Genomic DNA, 12,183 nt, shown 5'->3' on the forward strand with positions numbered 1-12,183 from the left:
CAGTCCCCAAACAGCCGCACTGGCAGCGGCGCCTTCGGCACCCGCGCAGCTCTCCAGCGAGCCCCAGCCGGCGTTCACGGCTCTGACGCGCCAAGTGGTCACCTTAGGGTGTTTTATTTATTTATTTCTTTATTTTTTCGGTGGCGGCGTGGCGACGCTGGGCTTCCCCCCCGCCGAAACCCTCTCAGGCGGGAGGAGGAGGTTTCTCTCCGCGCGATGAAAGCGCGCCCAAGCGCGGCAGCCCCGGCGCCGCGGAGCCGCTGCCCGGCGCGCAGGGGGCGGGCGGCGCCCGGCCGCGGGCTGCCCGCCCTTCCCCGCCTCCCGCCGCGGCGCTGCCCCGCGGCCGGGCTTCACTGGGTCTCTCGCCTCGCAGGTAGCCGGAGGGGGCGCGGGGAGCGGCGCGGGCCGGCGCCATGAAGCGGTCGCTGCTGAGGCTGTGCCGCTCGCGGGAGAAGGCGGCCGCCTCCAGCTCCTACCACGGCGTCGTCTGCGAGGCGGATGCCGCCTCCGTCGCCTCGCAGGACGTCTTCAAGGTGCGTGGCGAGAGGAGGGGCGGCGCGGGCGTCCGTCGGGGGCCCTGAGCGCGTGTGAGGGGCAGCCTCGTCGCCTGCGGGGGGCAGGCGGCGGGCAGGGACAAGATGGTGGCTGCGGCCGGGCGCCGCGCGAAGCCGTTGGGACAGGGCGGGTGGGAAGAGCGGCCGGAGGGTGGGAGACAGGCCCGCAGCTGCCGTGCAAGTGGCGTCGTGCGGACGAGGACGCCCAGGGCGCGAGCACATGGCGGGCGAGGAGCCGGCGAGGTCGCCGCGGGCGGTGGCGCGAGGCCGGCGGCCGTGGCGGGCCCCCGTCCCTGCCGGGCACGGCTCTGCGGAGAGAGGTGGCCTGCTAGAGAGCTGCAGGGAGCTGTGCGAGGGAGCCAGCATCCGGCAAAAATGGCCCAAAAGGAAAGCTTAAAAGAGCTGGAACTGTTCTAAGGAGAAGGGGAAACAGTGCCACAACCTACAAATACAAAACTGTTGCCAAAAAGGGTATAATCTGTGCCTCTTTCTGTGCGGAACAGGACAGAAATGATGTATTTATATAGGCACAATCAGAACGGACACTGAGGAAGTATTTTTACGCTAGGATTTTTTTTTTAACTACAAATAATTAAGCAATAGAAGAGGTTGAATGAATGGCTTGCGTAACTTCGGAGATTTTTAAGAACAGACTAAACAAACATGCTGAAGTATGTGGATGGGTTTGATGACCTCTTGAGGTCTTTTCCAGTCTTGTTTTCTGTGCCAGCCGTAGTTCCGAGCAACACCTCCCCTGTATAACCTGGGTTGTCACTTTGGTGGCTAATCTACAGTTACCGGACCATTCAGATAAAACACAAAGGAGCTGCTATTGCTTAAAATAGCTTGCTTTGCTTTTCCAGAAGTGGAAGAAAGGCACTGAGAACACCTAACAGATTTCTTCCGTTACTGTTTTGCTAAGGAAATACTGCAGTATTTGCTAAAATATCTTTTTTGTTGTTGTTAGTAGAAGTTCTCATCGTGCAAAGCTTTCGGACACATTTTTTTTTGATGTTTACAAAAAATTCCAATGTAGTTAGTGGCAGAATGTGGTTTATATCAATAGAAACATTTAAAATTAATTACAATTAAAATCAAGTTAGAATAAAAGGATTAAAAAATACTGTGTGCATGTATATAGGGCTGTACAGTAAGGTTTTCTTAAATACCTTTTGGGTGGTATGGAATGTGTAGATCTTTGTCTACGTAATAGACCTCATTATTATGACTATTGACTCATTAAATACCCTTTCAGCAATGATATCACCTGTTTTCTGTCAGCTGCTTCCGACCGCTCTTTTGAAACGGATGCTACCCATGTATTTGGCCCCAGTCTTCTAAATATTGAAGCACATTTGTAACATTATTCACATGAGTAATCTCACTGAGGTCAATGGGACTGTTTAGCTGAAAGTAGTTAAACATGTGCTTAAGTGTATGAATGAGCAGCCCTATAATGTTTATTTGCTTAATGAAAGCAAAAATTGCCAAATTTTTATGGCTTGGGGTTCACTGGAGACCAAAGTTTTCCTTTTTTGGCAGCTGAGGCGGGAACAGTGATTTGGGGGATTTCCTTTTTTTCTTGCTTTGCTTCCTTATTTCTCTTTGGGAAGGTTTGTGTCACTTTTAGTATGAGGTTTTTTTCTCCCAATTTTGTTGAACCATTTTTCTTTTTTATTCCCTTTTGATCTTTTTAATAACTTATTTTTATATTCCTGCTCATTCCATTGCAATCACTCTTTCTCTCTCTTCCACATAAACAGCTATGGTTTTTAAAATGCTCTAATAAAAAGACTAGGAGAACTTCCTAGCGTAAGAACGAGAAGGGTTTCTGTAGTGGGCTGAGGTCACAAAGTGCAGCAGCAGGGATATATTAAGGTGTCAGAGGGCTGAGCAGTCACAGGGTCTTTGTTACATTACTCTATGAAGATGCTGGGTTGTTTCAGGCTGAGGATTAGCCCGTGGGACGCTCTTAGGATAGTGCTGTAAATTGGACCATCATAGAACCCCAAGGGCTGAACATGAAAGCACACCACGTAATACCAGTCTCTGTAGAAAGGTCTAGAAGAGGAAATTATCAACATTATTCATTTTTCCTCTTCTCTGAATTCATTTAACTTGGCCATAGCTGCGGAGGGAATAAAAATGTAAGTGATAAATTTGCTTGCTTGCTTGCTTGCTTGCTTGCTTTGGATTTCTTGTGGTGGAGGGAGGATCTTGATCTCACGGCAGAAGGCAAAATAAAGAATTCTAGATCATTTCCATTTTTGTTAGTTTTGCTCTGCTCTATACCTGGGGATGTGCCTTTGGAATCAGTTGAATCAGTCTGAGTTTTGCTGTTGACAATTTGAGCAGGATTTGTGTACTTCTGTATGAAACTGCACAATTCAGAGAGAATTACTGAATGGTAAACAGCAAACAGTAGCATATTACTAACATCTTGTCTATTAGGAAAATATGAAATTGAGAATATTTGTATCCAAAATAGGTGATTTCAGATGGAAGTGCGTGTAGACTGCGGAGCTTCATTAAAAAGAATCGTTGTGGGCTTACCAAAGTGGATGAATTAAATGCCACCCCACTGCATCATGCCGCAGAAGGAGGTCAACTAGAATTAATGCAGATGATCATCGATGATTCTTGCTGTGAAGGTAATACATATTATTGAACTTACTTATTCTGTTAAATAAAATATTTCATAGAATCAAAGTGTTTGTTACCTGACTGAAGCAGATTGGATATGTGTTACCTACATTTATACAGTCAAACACTGTTCAAACTATCTGTAACAGTTTGCAGTATCGCAGGTATGCTTTGGGTCACCCTTATTATGTTAGTACTGTTTTTCTGTGTAATGCAGTGATTCAACACATTTTATTCAATTGAAGACTCAGATTTATAGTCTTCAAGTATGAAAAGGAAGACTACTGAAATATAGTACATCTGACATTTTATCTTCCTTATATACATTATGTATTTTTGGTATGTTCAAAATACTGGAAACATAAGTAAGAAGTAATTTAGTTTCCCGTATTTGTCATTCAAGTATGTTATCACTCACTTCTATCTTTTTAAGTCAATTCAATTTTATTATGTAGTTGAAATATTTCTTCTTGTAGATATGTTTTAATAAAATTCTTGGATAATTTAATAAAAAACTCGATTTATTAGTAATACATTTGATGCAGTTGAAACATATTTGCTAAGCTGTGGTGACATGTTTGGTGCTGCTGAAGGCAGAATACACGTACAGAAGTAAATAAGACAGAAAGTATCAAGGTACACAGAAGGTACTGCATTTGTAAAGTTGCTATCATTTCACTCTTGTTTACTTAATGGCGGGGAAGTGTAGACATCCGATAAGGCTGGTCATATCCAAGGAAACTCAGGGAAGGAGTGGGAGAACATGGGGCCTTGAATGATGGAAAAACACTCCCTGTAAAAGATGCCATTTAATAGTTACTATTATTAATAAATATTTCTGGCACTGTGAAACTACCTACGAACTCCAGTGATAGACGTGGGCTACTGGACAAATACACAGTGGCTCCAAAAAGCTCATCCTTTACCGAATGGTGGCCAATGTATTTTTAAGATTATTCAAGCTGAAAAATATTTTATTTAAGTTTATATATTTATTAAATTCTTCAGAGTATTTGTTGAAGTTCATCTCCAATTTTGAAACTCAAATTATATGTATAGACCAGACCAGTTTTCTGTCAACATGTACTGATTTACCTCTGTGGTGCTAAGTGAATCAGAAAAGATCTGGTCTTTAGTCATCTAATAATTTGCAGTTATTTATTATCTCTCATTTGAATTATTCACACTCACTTGTTCAGTATGGCCTATAAAGCAGTAGCTGCAAATTCAAAGAAGATGTGAAAGAGAAGAGACAAAGAAAGAGGAAAATCAAGGAACTCTGGGAAAAAAAGAAGTGTAAAACAATGAATAAGAAATAGACAGGTGTTGTACCCCTCCGATTTCTCCACTGTTATAATTTGAGAGATCTAATAAAAAACTTTTTTGGTATATCCTAACCTTATCACTGTATTTTAATAAATTCATTTTCTCTCAACAATATGGTGTATTCAGCCCTATAAGTAATTTGTCATAGTAGCGTGTGTCACATGCAGCTCGGCTGCATCAGGTAGGGCCTCATCATTTTTCACTTTAAGCAATGCAATAATACAGGGCTAAACCTCCATTGAAAAAATGTGTTTTTTCAGTATGATCAGAACATTTGACAGCTTGCTTTGTGTTTTTTTTCTCTCTCCTTTGAGCTAGTATTAAATGTGATGGATTCTTCTGGAAATACACCACTGCACTGGGCCACAAAGAAAAACCAGGTTGAAAGTGTTAGTTTACTTCTCAGTAGAGGAGCCAATCCAAATATTCTCAACTCCAATATGATGGCACCTTTGCATATGGCTGTGCAGTCCCTGCATAATGAAATTGTTAAAGTAAGTCTAAAGTTCACATAAGTAAACAGACTTGATAAGTAGCTCAACAGCTGTATGCAGAACACCAAGAACTTGTTTATATATGCAGTATCTTGGGTGTAGTTCCTCACATGCTTTGTTTAGTAAGCAGGATGTGTGACATACGGTGCTTATAGAGAGGTTGGTATGCTCTCAGCTTAGCAAATAAGAAGTAACTTACTAATGTATATATTGATAGGTGTGCTATTGTAGTAGTCCTAATTATGTTTGACTGAGATTCTTTTTAAATTTTGCAAACACAATGACTTTTCGAAAAAGATTATTTTTAACAATAAAATTTCCAGTAGACATTGTATTTTAAATGTTTATGTTCTGGAAGTTTTTATTGAGAATTGCATAGAGAGTCACAGAACTATCAAAAATATTTGTGAAACTAGTATTTTTTTAAATTTATTTTAGTGGATTTTAATCAGAAAGCACAGTTCCTAAAACCAACATTTTAATAACTTTGCTGCTTTGGTTCTGCTATTATTCAATTAAAGATTGCAAAAGTTTGTTGTGAAGAAATTATTACTAAGGTGTATATTTTGAAATTTGTAAAATAGAAGAAGCATTGAAATTTTAAACAAAGTATTTTTTCATCATCTGACCAAGCATAATAGGAGTGTTTGCACTCCAGCTTAAGTAGCTGTCTAGCATTTTAGAATTTGTAAAATTCTTGAATTTGCTAGGTTAATACAACCTTCACACCACAGCAGCTAATTTTTCACTTTAAATTTGTGCATTTTTCTAGTACATCCAAACACAAGAAGGAATAAGATATCTCTGTATTCAAAATTTAAAATTCTTTTAGAGACTGCCAGCACTAAAAGATCTCATGGTCCTCACATCTCTTACCAAGTCTATATTTACTGTCATTTTAGAATAGTAAAATTATAAAACCTGAAATACAAGATTTTGAAAATGCTGTTGGTAATGAGCTCTGCATTTGGATTATTTCAGAGCTCTGCTCTTGACAAAATATATGCTCTCATTTCTCATTTCTTCCTCACTATGTTGTTTATTCAACCTAATTCTCCTTTGGTTTCCATTGTCAAATTGCCCAAGAGTGATTAAAATGTGCCAGTTTCTCCAGTGCACAAAAATTCCTTGGAATTTCTGAAACAGAATTAAATGAATAAATATCTAGATAGAGGAATAAACGTGTGGTGGTGTGATTATTTCCATAATCCCTTACTTCTCAAAAGTACACTGGAAGCAATTACGGAGATACTTGGCAACACTGGTAGCTCAGTGTTAGCTGTAAACACAGGGATCGGATTAGGAATACAAGACTGGAAGGGTCCCTGTTTTCATTTAGTCTAGTTTCCCATGATTTCATACAACTGTCCAGTAGATGCCTAGTTGAGAAGGATCTACAACATTAATGTTTTCTAGGAAATACAAAATACTGCAATACATTATAACAAACAAAATCCCCAAATGCAATCAACTACAGAAAAGTTTTTGTCCTAGTGCTGAGGAATTTGTTAAATAAAACTTTAAGACACTTTGCAGTTAACACAGGCTTATCCTAGCTATCCAGCCTTCTGCCATAAAGAAATATGTTTTCCTTTGTCTATTCTTGCCTGCGTTTTTCCCCTGCATATTTTTACATTCTCCCTGATTTTATCCCTCCTCTGCCTTTGCTTTGTGTGGGCTGTTGGCATGCAAATAGAACAAGTCATGATAAGAGCACTATGTGTGATAAACAACAGAAGTAACGGAACAAGCTTTTGTTGTCGTGTTTGGCTTATGGTTGACTGAATGTTATTTTAAACATCTAGATTTTAGTCCAGCATAGCAGTACAGATGTTAATTTGGAAGGCGAAGCAGGCAATACACCTATAATTGTAGCATGTTACAAGGATAATCCTGAAGCACTGACACTCCTGGTAGGTATAATGATCCATTGTCTTTCAATGTGACTCTGTTTATCTTGATGCAATGTTATTCTGTGCCTGTATTCTGTCTTTGTTTAGTGGAGGAAACTTACACGCAAATCAAGGGCTTAATACTCAAAGTACTTTACATAGGTTTGTGTATATGTATGCTGCTTTTTATTTCATGAGATGTCTGTACTGCAAATAAATGTTTAGTGGTCACCCTTATAGCATCACTGTCCATTGTATAAAGGGAGCGTCTCTTGGGGAAAAAAATCATGATTTAAAGCTCAAAAAAGAACATTTTTTCTGAAATACAAAGTGTTTTATCTTCCTCTGTGCCATTCTTTATTTATGCTTTCACTTACATGCTTCCAAAGCAGCATGAAGAAAACTTGTCAATGAAATGCTTAGGAGCTGTTTGAAAAAACAGTGCTAGCAACTCTTAAATATATTCTGGGATTTCTGAGGTGTATATATTTTCAGAAAGATATTTTGCAAAAATGAGATTTAATATTTTGTAGTTTAGAAAACTGTAGGAAAAAATCAGCGATACTTGAGCTCCTTTACTTGTTTGTTGGTCTTGCCTGCATTGTGGAAAAAGGTGTTTATGATTCAAGTGATTATTTTCAAGGTTACTAATAAACTTTAATCTTTGGAGAGTAAATGTAATTGTAGCTTAGCAGCAAACAGAAAACAGCTTATTCAAACTAATTTTGAAGGTCATCAGGAAACACACATATATACATATATATACATATACACACACACATACCAAGAGATGTTTGAATATAAACTTCACAATGTATATAGAATTTTATTAAAAAGGAGACAATAGAGACTTTATCTGTGACAATGGGTTCATTATTCAGAATTTTCTGTATGACATTAAGCCATATCTAATCATTATTTTTCAGATTGAAAATGGAGGGAAAATATGTAAACCAAACAAAACAGGATGTATGCCTATCCATGCAGCTGCATTTTCAGGTGCAAAAACATGTATGGAAATCCTCTTAAAAAAAGGTAAATAATTTGTTCCAAATCAGTTGATGAGATTTATTATTTCTAATAACATTGCCAGTTTAATGCTTTACCTCTTAAAGAACTTACACAGGACTGAACTTAGAAGATGTTAATGCAGTTATTCCCTTGGGCAAAATTACTCTACCCGTCATTGTTTAATGATAGGTGTGAAATGTTCTTATATTGAGGGAGGAAATATTATTCCTAAGTTAATATACCTGTTTTTTAAAACCTTGATATCTTATGTTACCTCATTCTCACTTAAAATTTTACATTTTGTTTCATCTCTCAGGTGAAGAATTAGGTCACTCTGCTAAAACTCACATCAATTTTACCAATAATGGGAAGTGCAGTCCCCTCCATTTGGCAGTTCAAAGTGGAGACTTGGAAATGATTAAAATGTGCATTGAATTTGGAGCCCAAATTGATCTAAAACAGGTAAAATGGGCAACAGAGTGAAACATAATTTTGATATAATGTAGATTTCTCTAAAACACCACATGATAGGGAAATGATGGATAGATAATTGTTGCTCATTTTCTCTTCTAATGAAAAAAAATGGAGCAGCAAATGGAAATGTGCCTAATTCAAAACAGACAAAATGGCAAGTTTCTTTACATAAGCTACACAGGATGTTGAGGGTGTGTAAAGCTTGCATGGGTTCAAAAAGCAATTGAGAAAATGAATGAAAGAAAAATCCATCTACGTCTACTAGATACAAAGATGTACTCTGTGGCTCAGGTAGTCCTTAAGTCATAAATAGATGGAGGCTGGGAGAGCAATATGGAGAAGTATTGCTGTGTGCTCACCTTGCTCACAAACTGTTTACTATGCACCTGCTATCATTCATTGTTAGAAATGGGATGTGAAGATGGCTAGACCTGTGGTCTGACCCTTTCTCATCATTCTCGTTTATCCTCAGTCTCTCCCTTTCCTGTACAGTATCTTCTTTGTATGCAAAGAATGAATTTGCGATACTTCTGCTCAGTTTGATCTAAGGGCCTTCTCCCAGCTTCATGATGAATAAACATTTCTGAAAATATCTCAGACATTAATCAAATTATTTGCAAGATTGAATTCAACTTATGAGAGAAAGATGAGCATGGTATAGCCCTCTTTTATTTGTTCAATACTTTGAACACATAGCATTTAAATGGGGTGGTTTGTGCTGACAATTCTGGTAAGACAACTGACAATTTTGAGAATGCTCATGGCACTGTGAAAAATCCCATTCCAATGCATTCAGTGAAACCTTCCTGCTAGGAAATGGACAAGGATAAAAACCCTTAGGCATGTATCAAAGCTAGTTTGTCCTATCTAGCTAAAAATCGTATTTAAGGAAGACATCTAATCCAGTCAGAAACACCAAAAATAGCACATTTTATGTATTTGAGAGGTGCATTTATTTGTTTATTCATTTGTGCTAGTCTACTTACGGCTTTCTGCAATTTTCCTTTGCTTCACTGGATGTATTTAAGGGTGCTGTGTGTGGCTGCTTATTAATTCAACTACAAAAAATTGTTACAACTGTCATTATCTCATATCTTAGGGGGCTGGCACAGAATAGTAAGGAGGTTTGTACTGACCCTTAAAAATATCTCTTCAGTCTTTCCTGGTCTTTAAGATCTCTTTGGAGTTTTGCTTCTTTAGTTAAAGGCTAAAGCTTGCATAGGAGTTTAGGTAACTAGGAATCCTGGACTAGATCACTAGCATATTTAACAGGTTGGGGCTTAGGCTGAGTTCAAATGTTGTCTTATTATTCCATGCACAGAATGAAAAATGCACTGCACTACATTTTGCTGCCACTCAAGGAGCAACTGAGATTGTAAAGTTAATGATGTCATCCTATGCTGGTGAGGAATCTATTATTGATGCTGTAGATGGGAATAAGGAAACATTGCTTCACAGGTAGGAGGCTGTTCTACCAGATTTTTTTATGAGTTGTGAGCCAGGATATTCTTAATTAGTCTCACTGTTTTGACAGCATCCAGTTATACTATATACAGGATACTTATACAAGGTAGATAAAAGTTGGAAGACCCTCCACATGTTTTGGAACTTCTCTACGGTGTGGGAGACGATTTTAGTAACATGTGAGGGAGACTAATTTGGTCAAAATGTTAAAGATTTTGTGCTGAGATAAAAATCAAAATTATATGATCCGGTTATCTCAGAACCATGCCTAGGAATCACTGACAGTTTCTACTGAAAATTTAATCCAGTATAGAATTAATAGGTGAATCAGTTTCTGGATCTGTTAACAGCTTCAGAGCTGGACATTAAACCTCACCTAATCAGGCTTATATTCTCCAGCAAATGAAAGGAAAAGAATATCAACAGTAATCTTGGTTTTTTTCCAAAAAAAAACATCCAGTACCTGAGCAGGTGAAGGTAGTTGATAGTACAGTTCACTATGACTGCAAAGCTGCAAATGGCTCTTTGTGTGTGTAACAACCTTGGTATCTATTGAAATCAGAGCACAAAACTGTGGAAGAGTCACCCTAGTCTTGTGTAAGAGAAAGGTGCTTAGCTAAATGCGCTGACTGCCAACTTTATGGAATATAGTTTATCTCACCATCCGTGATTTTTTGCAAGAAAGATATATCTCAGTGTATTTAAATAGAGTGGAATAATTTAATATTGTTACTCTACAAGGAGTTTTACAATATGAAATAAATGGTAGAAAGTTGGAGACACTAGACATGATTGTTCTTTGGATAGTGGGCATAAAGTGGAATAATTTATAGATAAATGAAGAAGTTTGAAGCAGAGTGTGTTGTAAAGTGAAGATAAAGATTGGGTGCGTTTGGAAATGTTACAGTGATAAAACACTATTGAAGACAAAGTGATGACAAAACACCAAAGAAAATTGTGCAAACACATTGTAGCCTTACTACTTGCTAGTAGTAAGCTAGATAGCTAAGTAAGCTAAGTAAGTAAAGATAGCTGGCCATCATAACTGTGGGAATGACTGTCCTAGGACAAAGTTCTGGACAATAATGTATGATACTCTTTTGCTCCTTGTGTCTGTGAAACAGAAAAAAAAAGTAGTATCAGGAATTGTCAGAAAGTCTTCTGAATCTCAGAATATAATTAAACTAAAGAGGAACTTTAACTTGGTGAGAACAGTGAAAGAGCTGATAGGCCGGACATGATTCAGTCACATTCCTACTGTCGTGTTTCCATCTGAGTATTTTATAAAATGCTTTTGCTCTCTGTTCAGACACTTTGGAAGTTCTTTTGGGTGTGTGTGAAGCATTCAATATTTATGCCTGACTGGAGAGGTCTACTATAAATAATGGAGGTGTTTCTACCCATTTGGAACCATGACATTATTATTAAAGACCATCTTTTGAATAATTGCTTCTAACTATAGTATATGCTGTGTTATTACCTCCTATCATGCTAAAGGAAGCGCTATCTTTGAGATACAGTATAACCTTGGAAATGTCCTTCCGTGTTGCTCGTTGTGGACTTCATTGTCAAAACTTAAGAGAACAGGTATTTGAGTAAAAATATTTAGTAGAGGTCTGACTTTTTAAAACATTTAGAATGTCTGTATTAATAGTGCAATAATTCCTGCTTTGATTTTTTTCTATAATACATAATCTCTTACTGTAGGATAAAACTTGAGAATTTTTCATGTGTGTAGATAGCTTTAGAATATTTTTGGTAAATTAATAAATGTCACCACCATTTATATCAGGTGGTGTATGATTTTTTTTCGTATTTTTGGAGTAGAATTTCCTGTCACAGTCTGATACACATTTAGCTGAGTTATTACAATTTTATCCCTTGCTCTAGGAAAGTATGTAGTAAGCTAGTGGTTTTTTTGGATGATTGGATCAATTAAATTGATTTGAGGCTCTAGGTCTGCATGGAACAAATTGAGTCTGAAGCTTGTGGAATTCTGTATTGACTTGTGTGGTACAGCAAGAGATCTGACATGAAAAATGAATGGTTCTGTTAAAAATCGATGCTAAAATGCCTGTTGACTTGACCAATCAGGTCTTTGTTTCCCACAGTTTTTAATGTATTAATTGAATTGAGCGTAGTTTTAAAAAAAATCCATAACAAAAGTAGAAACAATAATTTATTAAAAGGAATTATGTGGTGAGGTATCTCACTCTATTTCTTTATTAAAAAGATATTTACTTGAAAATGCTACAAATGCAGCAATTGGAAAAAATGTTACCCTTTACTTTGAAACTTCATTGTCTGTTCTAATGTTACTATATT

General features: G+C 37.9%; 1 protein-coding gene across 1 annotated transcript in view; it reads left to right on the forward strand.

Annotated features, from left to right (window-relative positions):
- The first annotated feature begins 312 nt into the window (after positions 1-312).
- TRPA1 (transient receptor potential cation channel subfamily A member 1) overlaps positions 313-12,183 on the forward strand; it is a 37,499-nt gene continuing 25,628 nt past the window's right edge. Inside the window, exons 1-7 of the mRNA XM_026115147.2 lie at positions 313-533; positions 3,043-3,205; positions 4,842-5,017; positions 6,823-6,930; positions 7,836-7,944; positions 8,237-8,382; positions 9,716-9,852. Of these exons, the coding sequence (XP_025970932.1) occupies positions 414-533; positions 3,043-3,205; positions 4,842-5,017; positions 6,823-6,930; positions 7,836-7,944; positions 8,237-8,382; positions 9,716-9,852 (959 nt within the window). The 5' untranslated portion in view covers positions 313-413. The remainder of the gene's footprint in view (positions 534-3,042; positions 3,206-4,841; positions 5,018-6,822; positions 6,931-7,835; positions 7,945-8,236; positions 8,383-9,715; positions 9,853-12,183) is intronic.

Source organism: Dromaius novaehollandiae, chromosome 2, assembly GCF_036370855.1.
Source record: "Dromaius novaehollandiae isolate bDroNov1 chromosome 2, bDroNov1.hap1, whole genome shotgun sequence".
Lineage (NCBI taxonomy): Eukaryota > Metazoa > Chordata > Aves > Casuariiformes > Dromaiidae > Dromaius > Dromaius novaehollandiae.